Raw genomic sequence first — 22,569 nt, 5'->3', positions numbered from 1 at the left:
GTGGAGTGAGCACAAATCAAAATCAGTTAAGCGTGAATATCAAACGAACAGTCACAGGGAGTAACTAGAACATATTTCCCATCGTAATTACTAGTTTTTTTAACAAATCAAAGCGAAATCCTCATATTCAATATTTTTAGTTTTCATGTTTCATTTCCGATCTGATGGCATTTTTTTTAAACCAGATGTGTGTAGCCTACGAATGGCAATTTGAGTATAATCCGCATGTGGGTAAGCGCAGACACTGCCTTTAAAGAATGAGTAACACTAGTTACATTTTTGTAACTAAGGTCAATCAGCATAAACAATTTCATCGGAAATTCAGGTCTGACATGAACATGTCTCAGCATTAATGTATGTATGTACTTCTAGATTCCGCCAATTTAGATGCACCCCTTGATTGACTGCAAGGGTACAGCAGAGCCATGTACACTCCCTAAGGATTAAGGGAGATGTGTCCTTTACAATATTTTCCACCACCAGAACAATCCCCACCCAACACCGACCAAGGGAGCGTGTAGGACACCGGGAAGTCTGTTATTATGGTGGAGGAAGCTGAAGTACTTGGAGAGAACCACCGGGTCACTCGGTGGAAACAGACAAATTAGAGAGATATCAGAAGATTGATCTCCAGGTCAAAGTTGGGGGCAACTTTGACCAACCGAGGCCCCAAAGTACCCATTCTAGTTTAAACTCCGGTCTGGGTACCAGAGATGTGTGTGAGAGGGTGAAAATTACCCTTCCGATGTACTGATATTTTAGCACCTGAGTGAGAATCGAACTCGGGACCTACAGCACTGTAGCCATAGGTCTTCACCACTAGACCACGAACTCGCATTGTGGCATCAGAAATTTACAGGAATTCAAATTAGTCTATTTGGAAAAATGTCATGTACATGTGGATACAATTTTTGGTACAGACTGAGGTATCAATAATGTTTATAAACAGTATTACAATTGAATAATATAAAAAAAGAAGATGTGGTTTGATTGCCAATGAGACAACTGTCCACAAGAGACCAAAATAACACAGACATTAACAACTATAGGTCACTGTATCATGTATGCCATGGCCTTCAACAATGAGCAAAGCCCATACCCCATAGTCAGCTATAAAAGGCCCTGATAAGACAATGTACAAACGAGAAAACTAACGGCCTTCTTTATATAAAAAAATGAACCAAAAACAAATATGTAGTAACTCATAAACAAACGACAACCACTGAATTACAGGCTCCTGACTGAATATTCAATTTAGAGAAACCTAATCATGACTTTTTGATAATGATCAGGTGGAACATCATTTAAAGCATTGATCAGTTCGCTAAAATGAAAAACATATCGTCAAAAAAGAAATAAATTTTATAAAAATAACCTTTGTTTTCGTTTGAACGTTTATCTTTCACAACCCAGATATCTTCGATTCCTCCATATCGCTCGAATTCCTTCTGGAACATTTCTTCCGTTGCTTGTTTACTGCATAAAATAAAGAGTCTACTATTGGCAGGGCGAACATCTTCTTGGAGATCTCTATGTCTTTTATCGTAGGGCTGATAATTCGCCATTTCCACGCTGTTAACCGTTGGAATAGAGTTACCTCCCCTGTAAAAACAAAACTATATCAACTCGCCCTGTACAGATCGACCCAAAAGACATCCACAATAAAAAAAAAAAATCTCCCAGTCGGGTAGTCGTCTATAAATCAAACTAAATTTATACTTTTGTCCTTATTAGACATAAAAAAGCTGAGATAATCCAACAAGGATACCACAAGGATCAATATTGGGTCTGCTGTTATTTGAACTGTACATAAACAATCTTCCAGATAGTCCTATAACATATGACCCCGGAGGCATTATTTACTATTTCTATTTACTGTTCTGATAAAAAAAAAATTACTATCAATGTGATTCAAAAAAATAAAAAATGAAAATATCAGTATAAAAACGTTAAAAATTGAATAAGAATGCGAAGTCATATGTTATAGGACTATCTTCCAGACGGCTATATATATATATGGATTTTGATGCCTATGTATTTACCGATGACACCAAGATCTGTAGGGTAATGAAGAATCAGAATGACCGAGACATTCTGTCGTCGAAGAAGACCTTTACAAGATGGAAACTGCATGGAGCGACAAATAGCTACACCCTGAAAATGTAAATACATGAAAATATGTAAGAAATCAAATAGCACTGACAACTCAAATAATTACAGTCTACTTAATCATACATTAGCGATATGTGGTTTGCGATCGGTGATGAAATTTAGATTTACCGTCTAATTAATATTAGTTCATGCATTTTTTAAAGTTATTTTAATGTTATGTTGCATATTTTAGTTGTTTTGTTGTTTGTTTTTATGTTCTGTGGTATATTTTGAGTGTTCTGTGGTATATTTCAAGTTAGTGTTCTGTGGTATTCTGTGGTGCTCTGTGGTATTCTGTGGTGTTCTGTGGTAAAAAGACGCTCCGATCATACAATAGAAAAGTTTTAAAGAGGAAAAAATCATATAGGAGTCCTTATTGACTCAGAACTCATCAGTTTGAAAATCACACCATGAAGGACATGAAGCGAAAAATAAAATAAAGCCAACTCAATCTACGCAGTTTTAAGAAGAACTTAAATTATTGGGTACTGAGACATTCGTACTTTTGTATAAAAAATATCAGAACCCATTTGTACTATGCTAGTCCAGTCTGGTCTTCATACAAGGAAAAAGGTTTTAACAAAATAGAAGGAGTCCAAAGAAGGGTAACAAAACAACTACCAGGACTCAAAGATATGAACTATCAGAGAGACTTTTAAAAAAGGCTTACCTACACTATCATATAGAAGAATACGAGGGGATATGAAACCTTCAAAACCTATCAATGGGTACTATGATAAGGAAGTAAGCTCATTTTAAACATGGAAGCTGATTCGCAACGTTAACATAGACTGACGGCAGTAGCAGGACAATTAGCAACAAAGTCATCCATTAAAGATTTCAATCTAAAATCCACAAACACTCATTATCTGTTAGAATTGCTAACCTGGAACAAACGATCAAATAAAATCACTAAAGCCCCATCCATAAATGCCTTTAACTATTATTATATTATGACTATAGATCAGAAATATCAGGGAGTCACGGAAAAAAACCAGTACTATAAACAATTTAAATTATGAGTCTGATGAAGAGTGTAGTAATAGACCATCTACATACATTTTCAAAATAAGGAATGTATATTCCCTCTATATAGATCCTAATCAGGTATATGGGTGTCTGTTACTATTACGGAGCCAGGGCCGTAACTAGGGTTCAAATTCAGGGGAGGCAGGGGATTGGGGCCGCCGATTGAGCCTCAATTGATAGGGGTAGGGGCTGCGCCCCCGCCGATTTTTTTCTCTCAGTCATTGGCTAAAAATTACCCGTTTCCCTTCGATTTCCTTACTTTAAGTAACATCAGTATTGCTTGAACCTGGAAGCAACTTTTATGCAAAAACAAGCTGAGATTGCTGTTCGGGTTGAGCCAATGCTAGCTCCGTCTTGAAGGCTGTACTTTGACCTATAATTGTTAACATTAAATACATTGTGTCCGTGGATTTTTTTCTCAAATGATATGGTTAAAATTACCCGTTTTCCTTCGATTTCCTTACTTTAAGAAAGATCAGTTTTGCTGGATCCTTGGAGCAATTTTCATGCAAACAATTATTATCTGCATTTTCTGTATTTAAAGATATTTTTTTAGAAACTGGTAAGTTAAAAAAAAACATATAAAGCAAGATTATTAAACGCAAGATATTTTTTTTTATCGAGGATCTTGAATTTCAATATTGTTGAAAGCTGAACAGACATGTATATAACTACAACCAGGGACTTTCTATACTAGTCTAGTATATACTTAGTATAGAAAGTCCCTGCTACAACGAATGGGAGTGTTTACCTACTAAGGCATTAACCATAATGTTCTCGTATACTCGGGAAACTTAAAAAAAAACAATCCAACAGCTGATTCAGCCGGTAACGAATTTCCGATATCTCAAAAGATTCACAATACAAAAGGAACTTCCTATGCTTAAATAATTAAGCCCCAAATAAATGTGAATAGTTAAGTTTTTATTCAAAATTACCGAAAGCAAAGTTTCATATGCGTTCTCATACGAATACTGACCCTCTCAATACTGAATAACATACTGACATATCACGTATCATGATAACACTGTTAAAACTGTTAACTTGTGCTGTTTATAATATAAATTCAAGTTCTTCGTTTACATATTGTCAATATTTTATTTTTTTACTTCCAAAAACAATTTTGGTGTAGAAAATTCAGGGGTTGCCTCCCCTGCATCATAGGTAGTTACGGCCCTGGGAGCGGGAATCAACTGCATTTTTTAAAAAAAAAAATAAACGGAGAAGATGATAAGGAAATCACATGTCAAATAAGAACTGATAATTAATACCATGGCAAAAATGAAACTACAAAAAGTTTACAAACATAGCATCCAAACAAACTTAGCAAGACGAACCACACCATAAAACGGAAATTTACAAATGAAAACGGTGTTATTAGGGACTTTGTTTTCGGGGTCATCAACTTACTTGTCTTGGAGGTATAAGATTAAAGCTAGGTGTTTGGGTACATTTGGATTTTTAAGAGATAGATCTAGCATGAAAGACTCGTTAAGACTTTGATGTGTATCACAGTACTTAATTAACCTATTCGGAAAGATTATATTAATGTAAGTAATGTTTTGACTTAATTATTCGGCAGTGGGACCCCTGAGGACCTATAGCAGTGGTTCCATGAGACAGCACGGACGGCGTTAACGTTTCTTAACTATGTTATTATTTTCCTTGTGTCTAATAACAAAATTTTGAAGAGTCGATCGAAACTATATCACTTTCCATTTTTAGTTTGTGACTTTGTATTCCAGTTTCATGCAACCTCTTTTAATTTAACTCCATGTGTTGCTTATATATATTATATTTGGAATACGTTTGCTTTTTGATAGACCTATATCTTAATTTTTCCTGGGAATATAATACTAAATCTAATAGTCCCAGTTTTTTCTCATCTTTATTTTGCCGTTCGGTCAAGTGAAAACTTTAACATTATCTCCTCATTAAACCTTCATTGACAAAACGACTAACGAATGTCCAAAGATATATTGACCTTCCAATGGTAAATCAAAACGAGTTGTATATATTTGATAACGGTAGATATATATCGAAATGACATGAAAACAAAGGAAAACATTCACTATATTAAGAATTTTATTACCGATCTGGAATTATTTAAAGTATCACTATTGTTTTGACAACTCCGATCGGCCATGACTGTTGTAGCTCGGAACTAAAATTTTCTCTTGTCGTATGACATTTGTGATTTCTATTGAAGGCTCCAGCACATCAGATATATTTTTAAGACTACTTATACTAAAATACGATCTTAATTTAACATTGTTTAAACGATTTCAACCCCAGAGAGGAATACGTACCAAAAGAAAAAGAAAATACAGGTATACATAAATATATTTGTTACTAAAAATATCGTTCACGTTATCCGGTTATTTAAAGTATACTGAAGGACTTTAAGAAAGCAATACTTATAGAATTTCAGTTTCGATGTCTAAATAAAGTTTGTGTTGTAAAGTTGCAATGATTTCCTCACGACCAGGACGATCCTTGATTGTATGCACCGAAACAGCCGATTTTCTCCTTATTATTGGATTTGTCAATGGCTGTTTGTAATCGGGGCAACGCCTTCACGATTGATTGATAGAAAAGTCAGCCAGTTCTTCTGGGCATGTTTTGCGTTCAGTTTTCTGCATCATCTAGGGGTATTATGTTTTTTGGTCTGTGCTTCCGTTCGTCCGTTCACTAGTCCTTCCGTCCGTTCGTCCGTCTGTCCAGCTTCAGTTTAAAGGTTTTGGTCAATGTAGTTTTTAATGAAGTTGAAGTTCAATCAACTCGAAATTTCGTACACATGTTCCTAATGGTATGATATTTCTAGTTTTAATGCCAAATTAGAGTATAAATTCCCAGTTTCACGGTCCACTGAACATAGAAATTCAACTGTCCCACTTCAGGTTTAAGTTTTTTGGTTAATGTAGTTTTCGATGAAGTTGAAGTCCAATCAACTTGAAACTAAGTACATATATGTTCTCTATATGATATGTTTTTATTGCAAATCAGAGTTTGACCGAACTTCAATCAAATAATTCTGAAAGGATTTCAGTTTAACATTTTTTTTAAATCATTGAATATATCTATATTTGCAAAGAAGGCCAAAAAGGGGTGGGATGAACAAAATAAAGATATCTCCAAAAATATTCTAAGAACCTCGTCATCCCTGAATTTCAAATGTTCGTCCACGTATTTTTTATGTACAATAAGTTCATGAAGCAACACTGACTGCATGTGATCGGTATGATTTAATTTGTAGATTAGCATTGGAATATGGCAGCAAACCTGGCAGATCAACTGAAGCATGTAAAACTGAAGAAAATAAGAGAACCAACCCGTGATTATTCAGGTTTGAAAACTGGCGGATATTTAACGGAGGACGAGATAAAAGACTATGACGACAATGTACTGGCTGCAAATACAGAACACTGGGTAGATATTCTACGAGACGTCACATTTCCAACAGTTACTACTCCCTTTAATTTTGAGGATGCCAAGCTGTTTATAGATGTATACACAAGGTATCAAAATTATGATAGCTAGACATGGAGTAGCCATCCAGATTGTTATACATTGTTTTTAATTTCCAAAAAAAAATCGTTGAATTTTTTGGATGAGCGTTCCAATTTGATTAAAATCAAGATCTTCGTAATTCGCCTACTCATCGAAAAACTAAACATAGCGAACTGAGTTATACCGAAGATCTGTATTTTAATAAGATCAAGAAATGTGCGCGATCAGTAACTGGCGGTCCTACCTACTTTGATAAATGTAATTGAATGGATTTTTCTACTTTTATTTAAATTTCTGCAAAAGATAAGCGAAAGATAACAAAGGGACATCCAAACTCTAAAGTCGAAAACAAACTGACAAAGTTTTGGCAAACAAAAATGAAAAACGGCAAAAAAAAACAAAACTAAAGACTGAGCAACACTAACTCCCCCAAACAACTGGGGATGATCTCATGTGCCCTTGGTAGCGCTCTTACCTCACCATCATACACAGAAAACAATCTTGCCGCTGTGTATGTATTTAAGTGATTTTTTTACAAAACTATGTACAAAATTTTTACCTGATTTCCCCATCCTGTTGTATTGTGATCCTGTCTTAAAATTTAGCCTTCGTTGTCCATCAGACCAATCCGAGTCTGAATGATGCTAGTGTTAGTCAGCCCCTTATAAACAATTGCCTCACAAACCTTTGAAAGCGAGACATTTATAATATTCGTTTGGAATGTAAAATGTGCAATCAAACATGCTAAGAGAAACCGAACATAAATTGTAATAATGTACTGCGTGTAAATATATAACTGAATTTTTATTGTCCAAACGTTTAAAATAGGATAATGGTAGTAGAATGAACCTTGGAAATAAATGTATAATGTATATAAATAAGATGAAATAGAAGTTAATCAGTCGCAATGCAAAACGTCTGCTCCAAACTAACCATTTAGTAACTAATACAACTTCTTTTCCTAGTGGAAATACCCATTTTCAGTTCCCCATCCTGGTCGACCCACGCTGCCGAGACTTATTCTTTTTTATATATATAATATTCGTTATATCGTCTTCAATATGAGCGGATGTATGTATGTGCCTGTCCCAAGTCAGGAGCCTGTATATTCAGTGGTTGTCGTTTGTTTATGTGTTACATATTTGTTTTTCGTTCATTTTTTTACATAAATAAGGCCGTTAGTTTGCTCGTTTGAATTGTTTTACATTGTCTTATCGGGGCCTTTTATAGCTGACTATGCGGTATGGGCTTTGCTCATTGTTGAAGGCCGTACGGTGACCTATAGTTGTTAATGTCTGTGTCATTTTGGTCTTTTGTGGATAGTTGTCTCATTGGCAATCATACCACATCTTCTTTTTTATATGAACTGAATATTTCCAACTGAACATTAGAAACCGCATGAATTATATTTCATCTGGTATTCAGTGATCTCTTTTTAATCTGTAGGTTATACAAGAACAAGGACCCAAGCCAATCCACAGATCTTGACTGGCAGACTCATCTGAAGGATGAAGAGAAAAGATACGTTAACACAATAAGCGAACGTTTGGGAAAAGCAATGTCTATTTATACGACAAAAGGCTACGCCTTCGTAAAATTGTCTTCCAGAAGTGCTAAAGATGCACCCTTAATTCAGAAAAGATTTAAATCTTTATACATCAACAGATTATCATCTTTTGAAGAGTCTGAAAAGGGAAACGAAAATGTTAAAATCACAAGCCTCTTACAGGCAGGATTTGATGCACTTCGCGTGAAGACGTCCTTCGATGTGATTGATATGTTTATCAGGAGTGAACGAGTGTACCAAGACTTGTTACTGGCAGTAAAACACAAAGACAATTTTACTGAAAACTTTATAATAAGAGAATTCGTTGACATTGATGTTGATATGGAATTTCGTGGATTTGTTTTTGACGGAGAGTTAAATGCATTGTCGCAGTATAATTATTTACTATTTTCAAAACGGCTGAACGACAAACAAGAGGAAATTGCTGGTAAAATTAGAGAATTCTATAATTCAGTTGTGAGACCAAAACTAACAGCTGGAGAATATTTCCTTCAGAAATATGTGATAGATTTCGCTGTTACTAGAAGTGGTAAGTGAAGTCAATCGTCTGGTAATTTTCTTACCAATTATCGTCAAATAACAGCTATTTGAGAGAGACGAAAGATACAAAAGGAACATTCAAACCCATAAGTCTGAAAATAAACTGACAACGTCATAACTAAAAAAGAATCAGACAAACAAACAAAAAATAGTAAAAACAGGTGCTCCGGAAGAGAGCAGATCCTGCTGCACAAGTGACACCGTCGTGTTGCTCGTGTTAGATGAATCCCGGTAATAAGTCTAATTCGAAAAAGGGGACGGGATTTTAGTTACGAAATTATGAACATATATCAGCTATCATCTGTGAAACGGTTATTCCGTAAGTTAATAGTCAACCAACTCGTGGTGCTCCGTAAAAGTTTACGAACGGATGGTTGCAACTTCCCCACACATTATGCATTTTAGAAAAGCATACATCATCATATGTATTTTTAGAGGCATGTGCCTGTTGTGCTTTTAAGATCATTTAGTAATATTATTACAACCAAACTAATATGAGTATGCATTTTTTTACCATATCCAAATAACACATTTTCTGCCCTTTAATAAGGAGGGAACAGCAGACAAAAATTACATACGATTCTCGGAATAAAAACTCGATATATCAGGGAACACGAGATAAAAATCCCAAAACGATAATCAGATTAAAAAAACTCAATAAATCAGGGAGCAGGAGACAAAAATCCCATACGATTTTCAGAATAAGACTCGACATATCCATGATATCGGGGAACAGGAGATAAAAATGCCATACGATTCTCAGAATAAAATTCAATATATCAGGGAACAATACTCAAAATTAAAATTCAATATATATCAGAGAGCAGAAGACAAAAATTCTATGCGATTACCGGAATAAAAAAATAATTCAATATATCAGGGAGCGGGAAATAAAAATCCCAAATGATTATCCGAATAAAAAAATCTCAATAAATCAGGGAAAAGGAGACAAACCCTAAACTCAAAGAGTTGTTTCAAGGGTTCCTAACGTGCAGCGTAATTAACTATAAACACAAGACATCAGATCTACATCCCCATTCTAACTGGACGTGACTGCATGCGTACCTGTACATCCCGCACAGAAAGTAGAGCCAATTTTTGAACTCCATACTTTCATTAGGTCTTTCCACTTTTCGTGGAAAGACCTTTTGTTTTTCTTCTGATTATTTTTTTTTTTTTTGTTTTTTTTCTTCTTCTGCCGTCTGAGATGCTTTTTTGTCTTACAAGCTATCGAATGGATTTTTGGACAATGACGTTGTACAGTAATGGGGATTTCAAAACTCACCCTGTGTGACCGAACACTTATTCTTATGGGAGTTATCTCCCCGCGTCCCCTTTTTCTTGTTATCGCTATATCTCTAAAACCGTAAAAGATTATAGAAAACTGTTTTCATCAAATTGTTCGTCTACTCTTAAGAATGATTTGGTTAATTTTGACTTGAGTGATCAGAAGACATCTTATGGGAGTTATTTCCCTTTGAAAATTTACGATAGGCGATTTGTTGGATAAATTCATACGTTATACGTCGTAGAGGCCTACAGTGTTTTGATATGAAGTCCTTGGTCCATTTGAAGGAAGTTGAGGTCAAGGTCAAAGGTCAAAGTCATGTAATAAATTCTGAATTTTGCTTGTTATCGTTATTCCAAAGAAACTGTGACAGTAAATGATATGATGTCTGTGCCAAATAACTGTACAAAGAGGCGCAACTTCAACCTATTTAAATCGAAGAGTTTTGGTTAACCCTTATAGGAGTTTTCTCCCCTTTTGTATTTGAAATCAGTATTTCTCCAAAACCATACAAGTGATTGACCTGGGGTCTTTTGATTTGAGTTCACTGACCTATGACCTTGAAATTGAGATCAAGGTCGAAGGTCAAGGTCATGTTATAAATTTTGAATTTTACTTGTTATCCTTATTCAAAAGAAACTGTTTCAGTAAAATTAAAATGATATGATTTGTTTGCCAAATTACTGTTTACAAAAAGGCGCAACTTCAACCTATTTCAGTTGATGTGTTTTGGTTAACCCTTATAGGAGTTTTCTCCCCTTATGTCTTTTAAATCAGTATTTCTCCACAACCATACAAATGATTGACCTTGGGTCTTTTGATTTGAGATCACTAACCTATGACCTTGAAATAAAGGTCAAGGTCAAAGGTCAATTTGACGTTCTATATTTTGACCTTTGCTAAAAATTATTTTCTGTTCATAATAAAACAATTAAGTCTTCTGCATATACCTTTTAATCTTATTTTTTTATACTAATATTGAAGAACCAAATTACATCAACAAGGAGGGACATTTTCTAACATCGTTTTTTTAAATTTCATTCTTATTATCGAGGTGGAAAGACCTTCAAATGTTCTCTGAAGAATTGGTTTTTAATTTCATTTTAGTTTGTTATCATTATAAACTCATGGTAGATACTTCCACATACAACCAGTTTTTAAAAAACGCCTGCTACATTTTTAATCACGATTGTTCTCTAGTATTATGTATATCCAATGATATTTTCCTTTTTTGCAGATAAAGAAGGGTCCCTAGATAAATTATGGGTTATTGAAATTAATCCATTTTTAAATACAACTGACGGCGCATTGTTCAGCTGGGAAAAAGAGCGTGATATTCTTGAAGGAAAACAAGGATTTCAGTTCCGAATTGTACAGCAGACAAAACCGGGTTCTTTAACCATGATGCCACAAAGTATCAGGGAACTTCTCAAGTCAATATAACATAACGACTTTGTATATAAACATTAATTCCATTCACTTATTATGTATTCTCACCACAAATTTGACGGTCAATATCATATGTACTCGAACAGATAGATTTATGGAGCTTTTTTTATATGCCCCTACCGTAGAGGAGGTGGCATTAAGTTTTACCCTTGTCAGTGTGTACACCATTCGTACGTATTGATGTCTGTACTTCCGTACGTCACAAAATTAGTTTCCATTCTCATGTCTCTGCCTCAGACAAATGTTATAGGAAACTTATACACAAGGCTTATAACCACACAACAAAAATCAAGTGGCATACGTCACTTTTACCTTTCTAGATTTATGCCCCTTTACAAATATAACAAATGCTGAATCTTTCGATTCCATTCTCTGCTTTATGTATGTTACAGTGAATTTGTATAATCAGGGATTATGTAGAATCCCTGATTTTTCAGGAAATATGTAGAATCACTAAAATCATTAGTAATTATATATAATCCCTGACAATTACCAGTGATTTTACATAATCACTAAATATTTTAATAATTATTTTACAAATTCCCCAATATAATTTCAGGGATTATCAATAATTTAAAGATCCTTTGTTCGATAAAAAATATAGACAAATTATCATTATTTACTTTCATATTCCCTGCCAGATGAAATAATTTTGCTTTTTAACACAGAGGATGATCTGAAAAATATAACCAACACAAGATTTCGAGATAAAATTGATGACTTCAAAATAAATAATATCAAGAGTCCCTTTATAGCGATAACTTTACATTGTTTGTTTATTAAAAACCAGCGTCAAATGGATATTCATATTCTATTTGTAAATCCACAGAGCATGTTATTTGTGTTACATGTAAAACAAATGGCGAAGAAGATTATAGAACATCTTTTTTGTTTTGTTTTGTTCAAATGATCAAGAAATTCAAACAGAAAGAACTTACGCATCTAAATTAATGTATAGGAAAACTAAGAATTGAAAATTAGTACAAAATTTTAAAGGAAGGTGGCATTTGGTGTAATATTCTCATAGCAATTCCATAGGGTAAAAAAAGCCCCGGAAATGAAATGCCATAAAACATAATGGTAATTTTTCACCAAAAGTCTGAAAAAGGATATCGCTTGACCCAAAAAACATGGTATCTTGCTCGAATGCTCCAACAAGTTCGAGATTGCTAATTCCATTCTTTTTTTTTTTGGGGGGGGGGGGGGTACCTTTTTGTTGTTTTTACTGGACACTTATTTCTCTTAGGCGGGTCATAAAATCTGATTCTATATGTGACGGAAAATGTTTTCGAAAATGTGGATATTGTGGTAATAACAGATGTGAAGCATATTATTTTAATATATTGTGTTTTTAAATAAAACATTTTAATATATTGTGCCTAAAATTAAAAAAAAAATAGGGTAATCATTTTGATATTTTGTGCTTAACATTTTACAATTTATGTGTATACAGTGTAATGCTGTTTTAATATGATTTTATAGCATAAATTATTTGACTTTTATTCATTTTCTATATAAATAAAACTATTTCTTTATTTCAGTTATTATGTATAATCCCTGACGTTTTTGCTAGTGATTATACATAATCCCTGAAAATTTTAGGGATTATATATATATATATAATCCCTAAACTGGCCAGTGATTCGACATAATCCCTGAAAAATTCAGGGATTCTACATAATCACTGATTATACAAATTCACTGTAACATGTATGCCTCAAACAAATGATATGAAACTTATCCCCAATGCTTATTACTACAAAACTCAGATCATACACGTGGGACACAGAAGATGCCGGATAGCGTCTACAGTTATGTCTCTTTCTTATGTTATATGCAAGCGGTGGCATCTTCTGTGTCCCTCGGACACATTCCTCATTTATTTTATAATGTTTTATATGTTATATGAAAGCGGTGGCATCTTCTGTGTCCCACGGACACATTCCTCATTTGTTTTATAATATATACATCCGAGTCTCTGCCTCTGCTGAAGAAGAAGAGTGTAGTTTCAGAACACCTCTGGTACATAATTATACTTGATTATTGTTGTTACTGTAGAAAATATATGTTAGTAATTTGGCCGTTTTATTGAGAATTTGACAAATCCTGCAATATAACATTGCTTTTAAAAATATTTGGATTTAAAAATTTGGGTATCCTTAAACTGCTGAATTTATTCTCAAGTTGAACCCCAAAGGAAAAGTTACTTTTTTTATTCTGTTTGAAAATCAATCAATCAACTCTAAAATCGTTCTCCATTTCATCAATTGATAATTGCAAAATATTGTCTCGTGAACAATGACCACAAATTCTTTTTAGTACTAGTGCCAAAAATAAGAAGCCGATTAAAAGTTAAGGAAAGTCAGATTATCCAATGAGGTTGAAAGAAAAAAGAAAAAAATTAACTTGATGTACATCAATAAATAGGGATCGATTGAGTTCGAAAGGTCTTTAACAACTGGCATTGATTCGTGCTTGTTATCTTAAAGTTAATAAATTCGATAGAAGATTGTAAATACATTAATTGTTTAATTTTTGACGAGTTTTGGCATACATCCCACATCTTCCTCAGTGGAGACACAGTATACGCACATTACAAGGATACATCTCTAGACAACATCGATTTTTACATCTGCGCAGTCGTCGTCATCATCAATGCGATGTGACAACAGATTCTGAGTAAAGGAAATACAGAATAATTAACTCAGGTAAGACGGTTTTATTCCTGACTTTATTAAAAAATAAATGGATGTAATTTTAATTGTTCCTGTTTGTGTAAATTCGTCTTGTAAGAGGGAACAGCACGAAAGGAAAGACTATTTTTATCCTATATATACATGTATACATCACTGTCAATTTGTGTTACCATTTAGTACAGTAAAATGCTAAAACAACGTGTTCTGTATTTTCTATTCTATAGTTTCAATGTTCAGTTTTCGTATTTAGTGGTGGTATATACAAAAATTCAAATTTGTTCCAATTAATGGTCATACTCGAGCTGATCGATATAGGTGTAGTTCAGTGCTAAACGAGCTTAAGCCAACTTTCAAATGCTCATTAACATTGAAGTCAGAAGCTAACTTCTAGATTTAATGTTCAAATAGTTCTAAAGCTAAGTCAGGTGCGTGTTTACATGTATAGAAAATCAATACTATAACATTTGCGATGTTGAATGCAATTTATTGACAAGAAACACTAGAGGAATGTTAGAAATCAATGTCGGTAGTATAAATAACTATGCATTTAAGCTGTATCATAATGATCTGTCTGTAATGACCCATTCTTATGTACATTGAGGAAAACAACGATTGTCTTCTTTGAACTTTCTGGGCAAAATGCTGAATCCGTCACATAGCAATGATGCTGTATAGAGTCACTGTTGTGATATTAAATATCAAGAGACGGTGACAATACAAAAGATGGAATCTCCAATTAAAATAAATGGTAGTACATACGATAGACATGGGAGTGATAGAAAGGTTGGATGAAATTGCAAGTTCGGATTGGTGACATTTTCACCAACAAACGATAGAAAAGGGCTCACGTTAAAAACTAACGTTCGAAATATAATATGCTTCTTTGCAATAGTCGAATTCAGATATTTACAGCAGCATTGTAACAAACGTATTTCAAGCATAGGTGATACTTCTGATTATCAATTCTTAATAAGGTGGTACTTTATCAACATATGGTTACCGAGGGCCAGTTTTCAATGGCAAATATTCCATGAAATGAATGAACCAATCAGATCTGAAAATTAGGAGAAACATCACTTAAATAACACAAACAATGCAGTACATGACAGGAACCAGTAACATATATAAAAATGGTTCAAAATCTGTTTCTGAAAAGAAGACTTTGTATTGTTCTTATGTTGGTTTGTGTTATAAACCCTATTCGTCTAAAATAATCCCTTTCGAATCTTGATCAATAAATCTAAAAGATTTTTGAGATAGGAGATAAATGCACAGATATTCAGAACGAGAACAGATACCAAGTAGATTGGCAAGACCAACTTTCTTTAACGTTTTTTGCTTATCTATTGAAGCTTTGGTATTGTTTCTTCCTGAACGCAACCGTGTGCTATGTGCTCTATTTGTCATAAATCGTTTGCTATTGTAACATTGCAACAATTTGAAATACTGTAATAAATTGTAATAATTCAATTTATAAAATACGGAATCTAATTTGATTCGTCATATGAACATATATAAATGATAAACGATTCTCTCGAATAGCTTCTGATCAGCGTTTAAGATTGTAGTACCTACAATATATATGTGCTTTTTATTGTATGTATCGACTACCTATCTAATTATTCTTACCTAAATCATTTTCCTGAATAATAGAATGTCTGATGTCTTTGTGGCATACCCACCGTCAACGACAGGATGTGTAATATTTGGTAAAAATTCTGATCGTCCACCGACTGAAGTACAAGAGGTTGTTTATTTCCCAGCCAAGGATCATGTACCGGACTCCAAAATCATGGTAAGTTATTGGCATCACTTTGATACTGCACCCAAACAGCTGTAGCTTTCGGTCATGGTGTTTCCTTTTATAGTAAGACTGACTTCATGTGGTGGTTATAGTAGCAAAAGATCAGGATTGGGATTATAATAAGACTGACTTTATGTGGTGGTTATAGTAGCAAAAGATCAGGATTGGAGGGGTCATCATTTCTGGATTCATTAACCAACTTCATTAGCTATACGAAAAGTGGTAATTCTTTTGGTTCATTATCCTCTAAAATCTTATTCTTTAGAACCCCATTTTCTCTCTTCTCTACCCCCCTATATACTGTAAACGCAACCCAGATCATCATATATGTAGTGTGTAGTATTGCGTTTCGTCGGTGGTGTTGATAAGAACACTATCTAGCACCTATTCATACAAATCTTTTTACAACCACATGTTTCAAAACTATCTTCTCGTGATAAAACGTTGACAGATGTTTTCAACTTTTTAAAGTTAGAAGCAACTAGAATTCATTTTTTGAACAACAGTAAATAATTTGAAAATTGATAAGAGTTTCTCGTTTCTCGTTTTTTGTATAGATTAGACCTTAACTTGTTTTCCCGTTTGAATGTTTTTACACTACTCTTTTCTGGGGTCCTTGCTTACTTGCTGTTCGGATTGAGCCAATGATCTGTATGGAAGACCGTACTTTGACCTATAATGATTTTTCTTTTATAAATTGTGACTTGGATGAAGGGGTCTTGGATGGAGGTTTGTCTCATTGGTACTAAAACCACATCTTCTTACACCTATTAGAATACATATACCGATAGAAGAATGCTTATTTTTAAAATGTATTTACATAATTTGACACCGATACATTGGTAGCTTTAATGTTTTATATGACAGTGTACCTTGGTAGAAATAGACCAAGTGTCAGCCACTCATGCAGTGGTCCTTAGTAAGTCAGCGTGGACCTGGGGTGCTGAAATGGGAGCTAATGACAAAGGACTCTGTATTGGATGTACTGCAGTGTGGACCAAATTGTGTCATCCAGGGGACCACAGCGCCAAACTCATGGGAGTTGATTATGTGAGGTACAACACATTTATTGTGCGATTCTATTGTCAGCTTATATTAACTGCAAGCTGGTGTTTTTAAAACATCATACTATTATTTTCATTCCTAGAGTGTAATGAGTCTTATTCTCTTCTTTGAAATGTAATCAAAATAAGACCAAAGTGAATTAAGAATCGCACTACTTCAGTTTGTTCGTTTTAATGAGATATAAAAATAGATTTGTTCGTAAATCAAAGTTCAGAGCTATGAAATTGCATAATTCTAAACAGGATTTTTACATCATTTGTATGTGTAACCTTTTGATTTGATAAATATGTTACTAAATGACTGAAGTATATACATCTGATAAGATTTTATTTATCACATATATCTATATATATATGCCATTTGTTAAACTTAATTACTGGGTGGATTTGGCATCAGATCTTACTTAGCAATCAATCTTTACTACTTTTCTTACAAGATTAGTTAAAGATAAGATGTACAATAGTTGAGATGCGTGAATACGGTAAAATACAAATTACAAAATAAAAATGTTCATGGTTTTTTTTAAGCAGAAGATTGTTCTGAGAGGATTTCAACTGAGATGTCAGATTTGCAGTAACATATCCCCAATAAAAAACAAAAGAACACTTAACAAACTCAACAGAGTAAAAAAAATACATTAAAAAAAACAAATCAACAAATAAAACTAAAACAACATAAAACAAAGCAACTTCAACAACAATACAAAACGAATTACAACAAATTCCATTGAGTATGTAGCCAAAGGTTAGCTTGCTTCTTAGCTGAACCGAGAAGTCATTGTTAGGTTAGGTACCCTACTTTAAGAATAGACTAGTCTGACAGAAAAAAGCAATCGATCTATTTGATGCAGGACTATGCTACTTTGAAAGGAGGGTAATATACCTTACCTAATAAAGACTTCACGGTTCAGCTTACAAGCAAGCTAACCAAAGATATTACCTTTTGACTACACACTCAATGGAATCCGCTGTAACAATAAAAAAAAAAAAAAGCCCACTGCGACAGTGATGATGCAAATCCAGTCAATACTTATAAGTACTCTTAAGGTAAAATATTACGAATATCAAGTAATGGTTGACAATTCTCTTCTTTCTAGGCTTGGTTTAGAACGTTGTAGTACTTCAAAAGAGGCCCTTGACACAATTACTGAACTACTGGACAAACATGGCCAATGTGGTCTCACAAGTCAAGACCATAGTTTCGGACAGTGGTCCTATAATACTTCCTTTATATTCGTTGATCCAAAAGAAGCATGGTTATTAGAGACCGCCGGTGAATTTTGGGCTGCAAAACATATCTCTGGCATGTATCAATCAATGTTTTCATTTGATCTTTGATTAATATAGAGTAGTTTCACGAATAGTGTACCATTTGCATTGCTATGGATAGGTAGCGTCTGAAAAACGTTGAATTGATTTTTAATGAATACATGTGGGGTTTCAGCAACTTTTTTGTATATGTTTAGCCTGAAGCACAAATTCAACAAATTTCTGCTCGGTTTATGTATCGATGTATTTAGAAACCAAGTACTAATATATTGACAATATTGTAATAGTCATAGCTAGAACATTCTTAATCTTTTTCTTTAGAACTTTATTTCTGCTATTTCTCTCCATTATTTGACATTGTGTTAAAAAGTTCAAATGTTAACCTTATCTCTGTTTATTTTAGATGGACACTTCAATATCTCCAGCTGTCTGAGGATAGCAGATGACTATGATAAACTGTCACCAGGGTTAGTTGAAAAGGCTACGGAGGCTGGACATTGGAAGGCTGGGAATGGTAGCTTCAATTTTAGTCAAGCATTTGCTGCGGAATTTGATGGCTTATCACTTACAGACATACAAAAGCCACAGCATAGACAAGCCGAGGGGGAGAAATTACTGACCAATATGTCAAAAGACGGTTAGTACTAAATAAGAATCTAAACGGATTTGTAAAGATGTGAGGTTTATGAATTTCCAAAAGTTGGCAGTTGTTTTGAAAAGCTTTCTCTTTTATTTAACTTCTGTAAAAATTGGTAATCAAAAGTTAGATTCAAACTTCAGATTTAATTTGTGGTTTTCATATATACGTTTATGTAGATATAGGAAGATGTGGTGTGAGTGCCAATGAGACAACTCTCCATCCAAATAACAATTAAAAAAAAAGTTAACCATTATAGGTCAATGTACGGCCTTCAACACGGAGCTTTGGCTCACATCGAACAACAAGCTATAAAGGACCCCAAAATTACTAGTGTAAAACCATTAAAACGGGAAAACCAACGGTCTAATCTATATAAAAGTAAAAAAACGAGAAACGAGAAACACGTATAAATTACATAAACAAACGACAACTACTGTACATGTATCAGATTCCTGACTTACAAAAATGTAGGACAGGTGCAAACATTTGCAGCGGGATTAAACGTTTTAATGGATCCAAACCTGCTCCCTTTTTCTGAAACAATAGCATAACATCACAACATAGAAAACACACACATTAAAATATCAATTGGAAGACTTAACTCAATCAAAAAACGTACATTAATACACTATAAAAGAATAAATTCAATCTGCGATATCTGAATGCAAATGCTTACTTATCGAAGAACATTTTTGAGAATTCTGTTCGCATTGTTCAACGTTTTTTCAGCCTTTCCAATTTCCCAAGTACAAGTTAAAATACAAGTAATATACAATTATATGTTATGATCTGTTATGTGTTCTATTGAACTGCTTGAACATGTAATATTGAAAGTAGGCTTTAGGGGATGACCATTTGATATTCTGGGGGGGGGGGGGGGGGGGCAGGAGGATTTGTTTTTGATCGGTTATTTATTTTTGTAAACTAAGAGGACAGATTATTCATTTTCTGCACTATTGAAGCAAGATTTTTTATTTTCATTAAAGCAAGGGACTGATTATTCATTTTCACAACCATATTTTTGATATTCGAAAACATACAATTTTTTAAATGATTTGTTTATTATAAATAATACATATAGTATAGTCAAGTCATTATGTACCATTTAATTAGAATGCAGAAATGAATCTTTTAAATTCCCAACTGCATATACATGTATTGCATACATACATAGTATTGAAGTTTAGTTATAAGTAGGAACTTTTAAATGTATTGGCAAACATACTACGCCGAGCGGAGCGAGGCAAAATTTTTTTTTGAAGGGTTTTGGAGCCACTGAAGGCCCAAGAAGCTATAGAACAAATGATGCAAAATCATGCTTTCTGGGTGTTCCGAAGACCCTTTCATAATCTGAAAATGAAGTTTTGTTTTAATAATTTTTTGACAATATTTTGGTCTCAAAGCAAAATGTATAAATTCAGTGCAAGACTGAAGTTTCTAGGGACAACATCAAAAGATCAATGTGCATGATAAAGCAAAAATGGAATTCACATAGTTAGGCCTGTGGCTGCTGTTTTTTTTTTTAAACTCATGATCAAGTTCATAACAAAATTACTAGATTACAAAAGGAATGCAACACTAACAGAATACAGAAGGGCAATCAATGAACAAAAGACAAATAAATAAGAAACATTGATCCCGAAAAATCAGGGCTATAAGTCTGAGGGAAAACAGAACTTTCTTCTTGCAAGGCCGTGAACACAATTTGATATAGAGACAAGCGTTTGGTTTTGAAATTTCCTACATGTAGTTACGGCCCTGTTAAAATAACGGTGAGGTAAGGTTTCCTGAGACAATATACCTCAAGTTAAATGAAACCAATTTTCAGACATTTCAAGTATATTTAAATAATATTTATACTTTTGTTATTAAAAAATTTGGAAAGTGTTTCCCGATTTTTTTTGGGAAAAAAGATGAATTTATGAAGAATCTGGTGCCATCTCATACTTTCGATTAGACCTGCTGAGTTATTTATTTTCTATACATTGCAAGTCAGGTAATTTATTTTCAAACTACCACAGAACAAACCATTTATTTTTGTGATTATCAAGGCTGAGTTATCTATTTTCAAAATCCTCCTGCCCCCCCCCCCCAGAATATCAAATGGTCGTCCCCTTACCTTTGAACTTCAAATATGTTTATGCTATGTACTTAAAACTTTACATTGTATCTTGTTTTGGCAGGTTCTTTCAATATGGAAGGCATGCGTGAAGTTTTACGCGATGAAGGGAGCAGTATAAATTTTATGGGAGAATTGTATACTGTTGGGAGCCAGATTTCTGTATTGTCACTAGATGTCAACATTCCACACTGCCATTGGTTCACTGCTACTCCAAACCCATCGTTGTCAGTCTTCAAACCTTTTATATTTTGTTCTTCCGTTGATATCGGTGAAGTAACACGTTCTCCCGCTACTGGAGAGAGAGCACGTGCTAGTTTCCAGACGAACGTTGATAGACGACACCCTTTGTTCATTGCACACGAAAAAGCTAGACCGCTTATGGAAAGTGATGACCCAATAGGTCAAAGGTTGCTTTCGACAATGCAACAGTTAGAACAAAATTGTATTACTGAAATGCAAGAATTTCTTCAAAGTTTCAGTGAAAGTAACTTGAATGATGTACAAGATTTGTTCAAGGACATCTCGGAATCGGAAACCAAATTTTACAAATAGGTCAGCAAAACCATCAGACTTTAAAAGCTTTAATGTGATACACAGACATTTTGTTTGCAAATTTATTACAAAACTTCTTGTTTCATTACAATCATGCAAACTCGATATAGATATAAAAGTTACGCGAAAGTATACCCTTCTAAATGATATGAAAGACATAAATCTTGAACACGAAAATCTGTAAACGTTTGTTATACATAGAACAACATAAAAGGAGCCAGGTGGTAATAATCCCTTTGCACAGTAATTCATGTATTTTTCAAGATATGAGGAATTTTATCATAACATTGATGAGCAAAAGCCACGAAGGTGTGGACAATATGCTTTATTCTTGTTTCTCACAATATATGTAAATGTTGCTTTAAAAGTTAATAAAATATGTTATAATGTACTATCACATAGTGCTAACTATATACACATTAATGTTATTCTTATGTTTGAAATACGAAGGGATAAATCAACCTTTTAATCTATGTTTTTACAGGACACATAAACTATGCATGTACCATATTTATCCTAGTTTTATTTTAAAGAAAGAAGGAAAAATTAGATAACCAAGCAAACTCAACTACCTCCATGGGGATTAAGTGCATGACATTTATAGTCGTATGATATCATGGCCTATGAGACGATAAAAGGCAATGGCATGAGAAAATAGAAAGCCAACTACCGGATTTATGTCGGCACAACGACAAACGGAAACAAATATGACAGACAGCAGTAATTATGATAAAAACAATCATTGTAAAACAACAGTTGGAGAAAGATTGCTTTATCAGATCGGTACAGAGCACAAAAAACCCAGAACACACAATATTGACACATGATGGTATCTAAATGTTAAAAAGAAGATGTGGTATAATTGCCAATGAGACAACGCTCCACAAG

General features: G+C 33.9%; 3 protein-coding genes across 4 annotated transcripts in view; 2 read left to right on the top strand and 1 right to left on the bottom strand.

Moving 5' to 3' along the window:
- LOC143065102 (RNA-binding protein 45-like) overlaps positions 1-1,602 on the bottom strand; it is a 37,971-nt gene extending 36,369 nt beyond the window's left edge. For both annotated transcript variants that reach the window (XR_012975401.1, XM_076238453.1), the window contains exon 1: positions 1,376-1,602. Coding sequence is in view for 1 of the 2 variants with exons in the window: in XM_076238453.1 (XP_076094568.1) it covers positions 1,376-1,565 (190 nt within the window). In the remaining variant the exon portion in view is untranslated. The remainder of the gene's footprint in view (positions 1-1,375) is intronic.
- A 3,534-nt stretch (positions 1,603-5,136) lies between these two features.
- LOC143065104 (uncharacterized) lies at positions 5,137-11,619 on the top strand. The gene is made up of 4 exons (XM_076238455.1): positions 5,137-5,510; positions 6,437-6,698; positions 8,137-8,786; positions 11,323-11,619. Exons 2-4 carry the CDS (start codon positions 6,451-6,453, stop codon positions 11,526-11,528), a joined length of 1,104 nt encoding a protein of 367 aa, XP_076094570.1. The 5' UTR covers positions 5,137-5,510; positions 6,437-6,450; the 3' UTR covers positions 11,529-11,619.
- A 1,547-nt stretch (positions 11,620-13,166) lies between these two features.
- LOC143065103 (secernin-3-like) lies at positions 13,167-22,100 on the top strand. The gene is made up of 6 exons (XM_076238454.1): positions 13,167-14,242; positions 15,884-16,025; positions 16,902-17,089; positions 18,196-18,401; positions 18,771-19,004; positions 21,191-22,100. The coding sequence occupies exons 2-6, from the start codon at positions 15,885-15,887 to the stop codon at positions 21,679-21,681; spliced, it is 1,260 nt and encodes a 419-aa protein (XP_076094569.1). The 5' UTR covers positions 13,167-14,242; position 15,884; the 3' UTR covers positions 21,682-22,100.
- Positions 22,101-22,569: the final 469 nt, after the last annotated feature.

The sequence above is a fragment of the Mytilus galloprovincialis genome, chromosome 2 (genome assembly GCF_965363235.1).
Source record: "Mytilus galloprovincialis chromosome 2, xbMytGall1.hap1.1, whole genome shotgun sequence".
Classification (NCBI taxonomy): Eukaryota; Metazoa; Mollusca; class Bivalvia; order Mytilida; family Mytilidae; genus Mytilus; species Mytilus galloprovincialis.
The sequence above is the reverse complement of the archived record's forward strand: the minus strand, read 5'-3'. Positions and strand labels throughout refer to the sequence as shown.

What these genes read in the sequence shown, in the direction of transcription:
- LOC143065104 (XM_076238455.1), top strand. Translation starts at nt 6,451, where the DNA reads ATGGCAGCAAACCTGGCAGATCAACTGAAGCATGTAAAACTGAAGAAA. An exon ending in TTTATAGATGTATACACAAG is followed by an intron (nt 6,699 to 8,136) that starts GTATCAAAATTA and finishes TTTAATCTGTAG; the next exon opens with GTTATACAAGAACAAGGACC. An exon ending in TTTCGCTGTTACTAGAAGTG is followed by an intron (nt 8,787 to 11,322) that starts GTAAGTGAAGTC and finishes CCTTTTTTGCAG; the next exon opens with ATAAAGAAGGGTCCCTAGAT.
- LOC143065103 (XM_076238454.1), top strand. Translation starts at nt 15,885, where the DNA reads ATGTCTGATGTCTTTGTGGCATACCCACCGTCAACGACAGGATGTGTA. An exon ending in ATGGGAGTTGATTATGTGAG is followed by an intron (nt 17,090 to 18,195) that starts GTACAACACATT and finishes TCTTCTTTCTAG; the next exon opens with GCTTGGTTTAGAACGTTGTA. An exon ending in GGCTGCAAAACATATCTCTG is followed by an intron (nt 18,402 to 18,770) that starts GCATGTATCAAT and finishes TGTTTATTTTAG; the next exon opens with ATGGACACTTCAATATCTCC.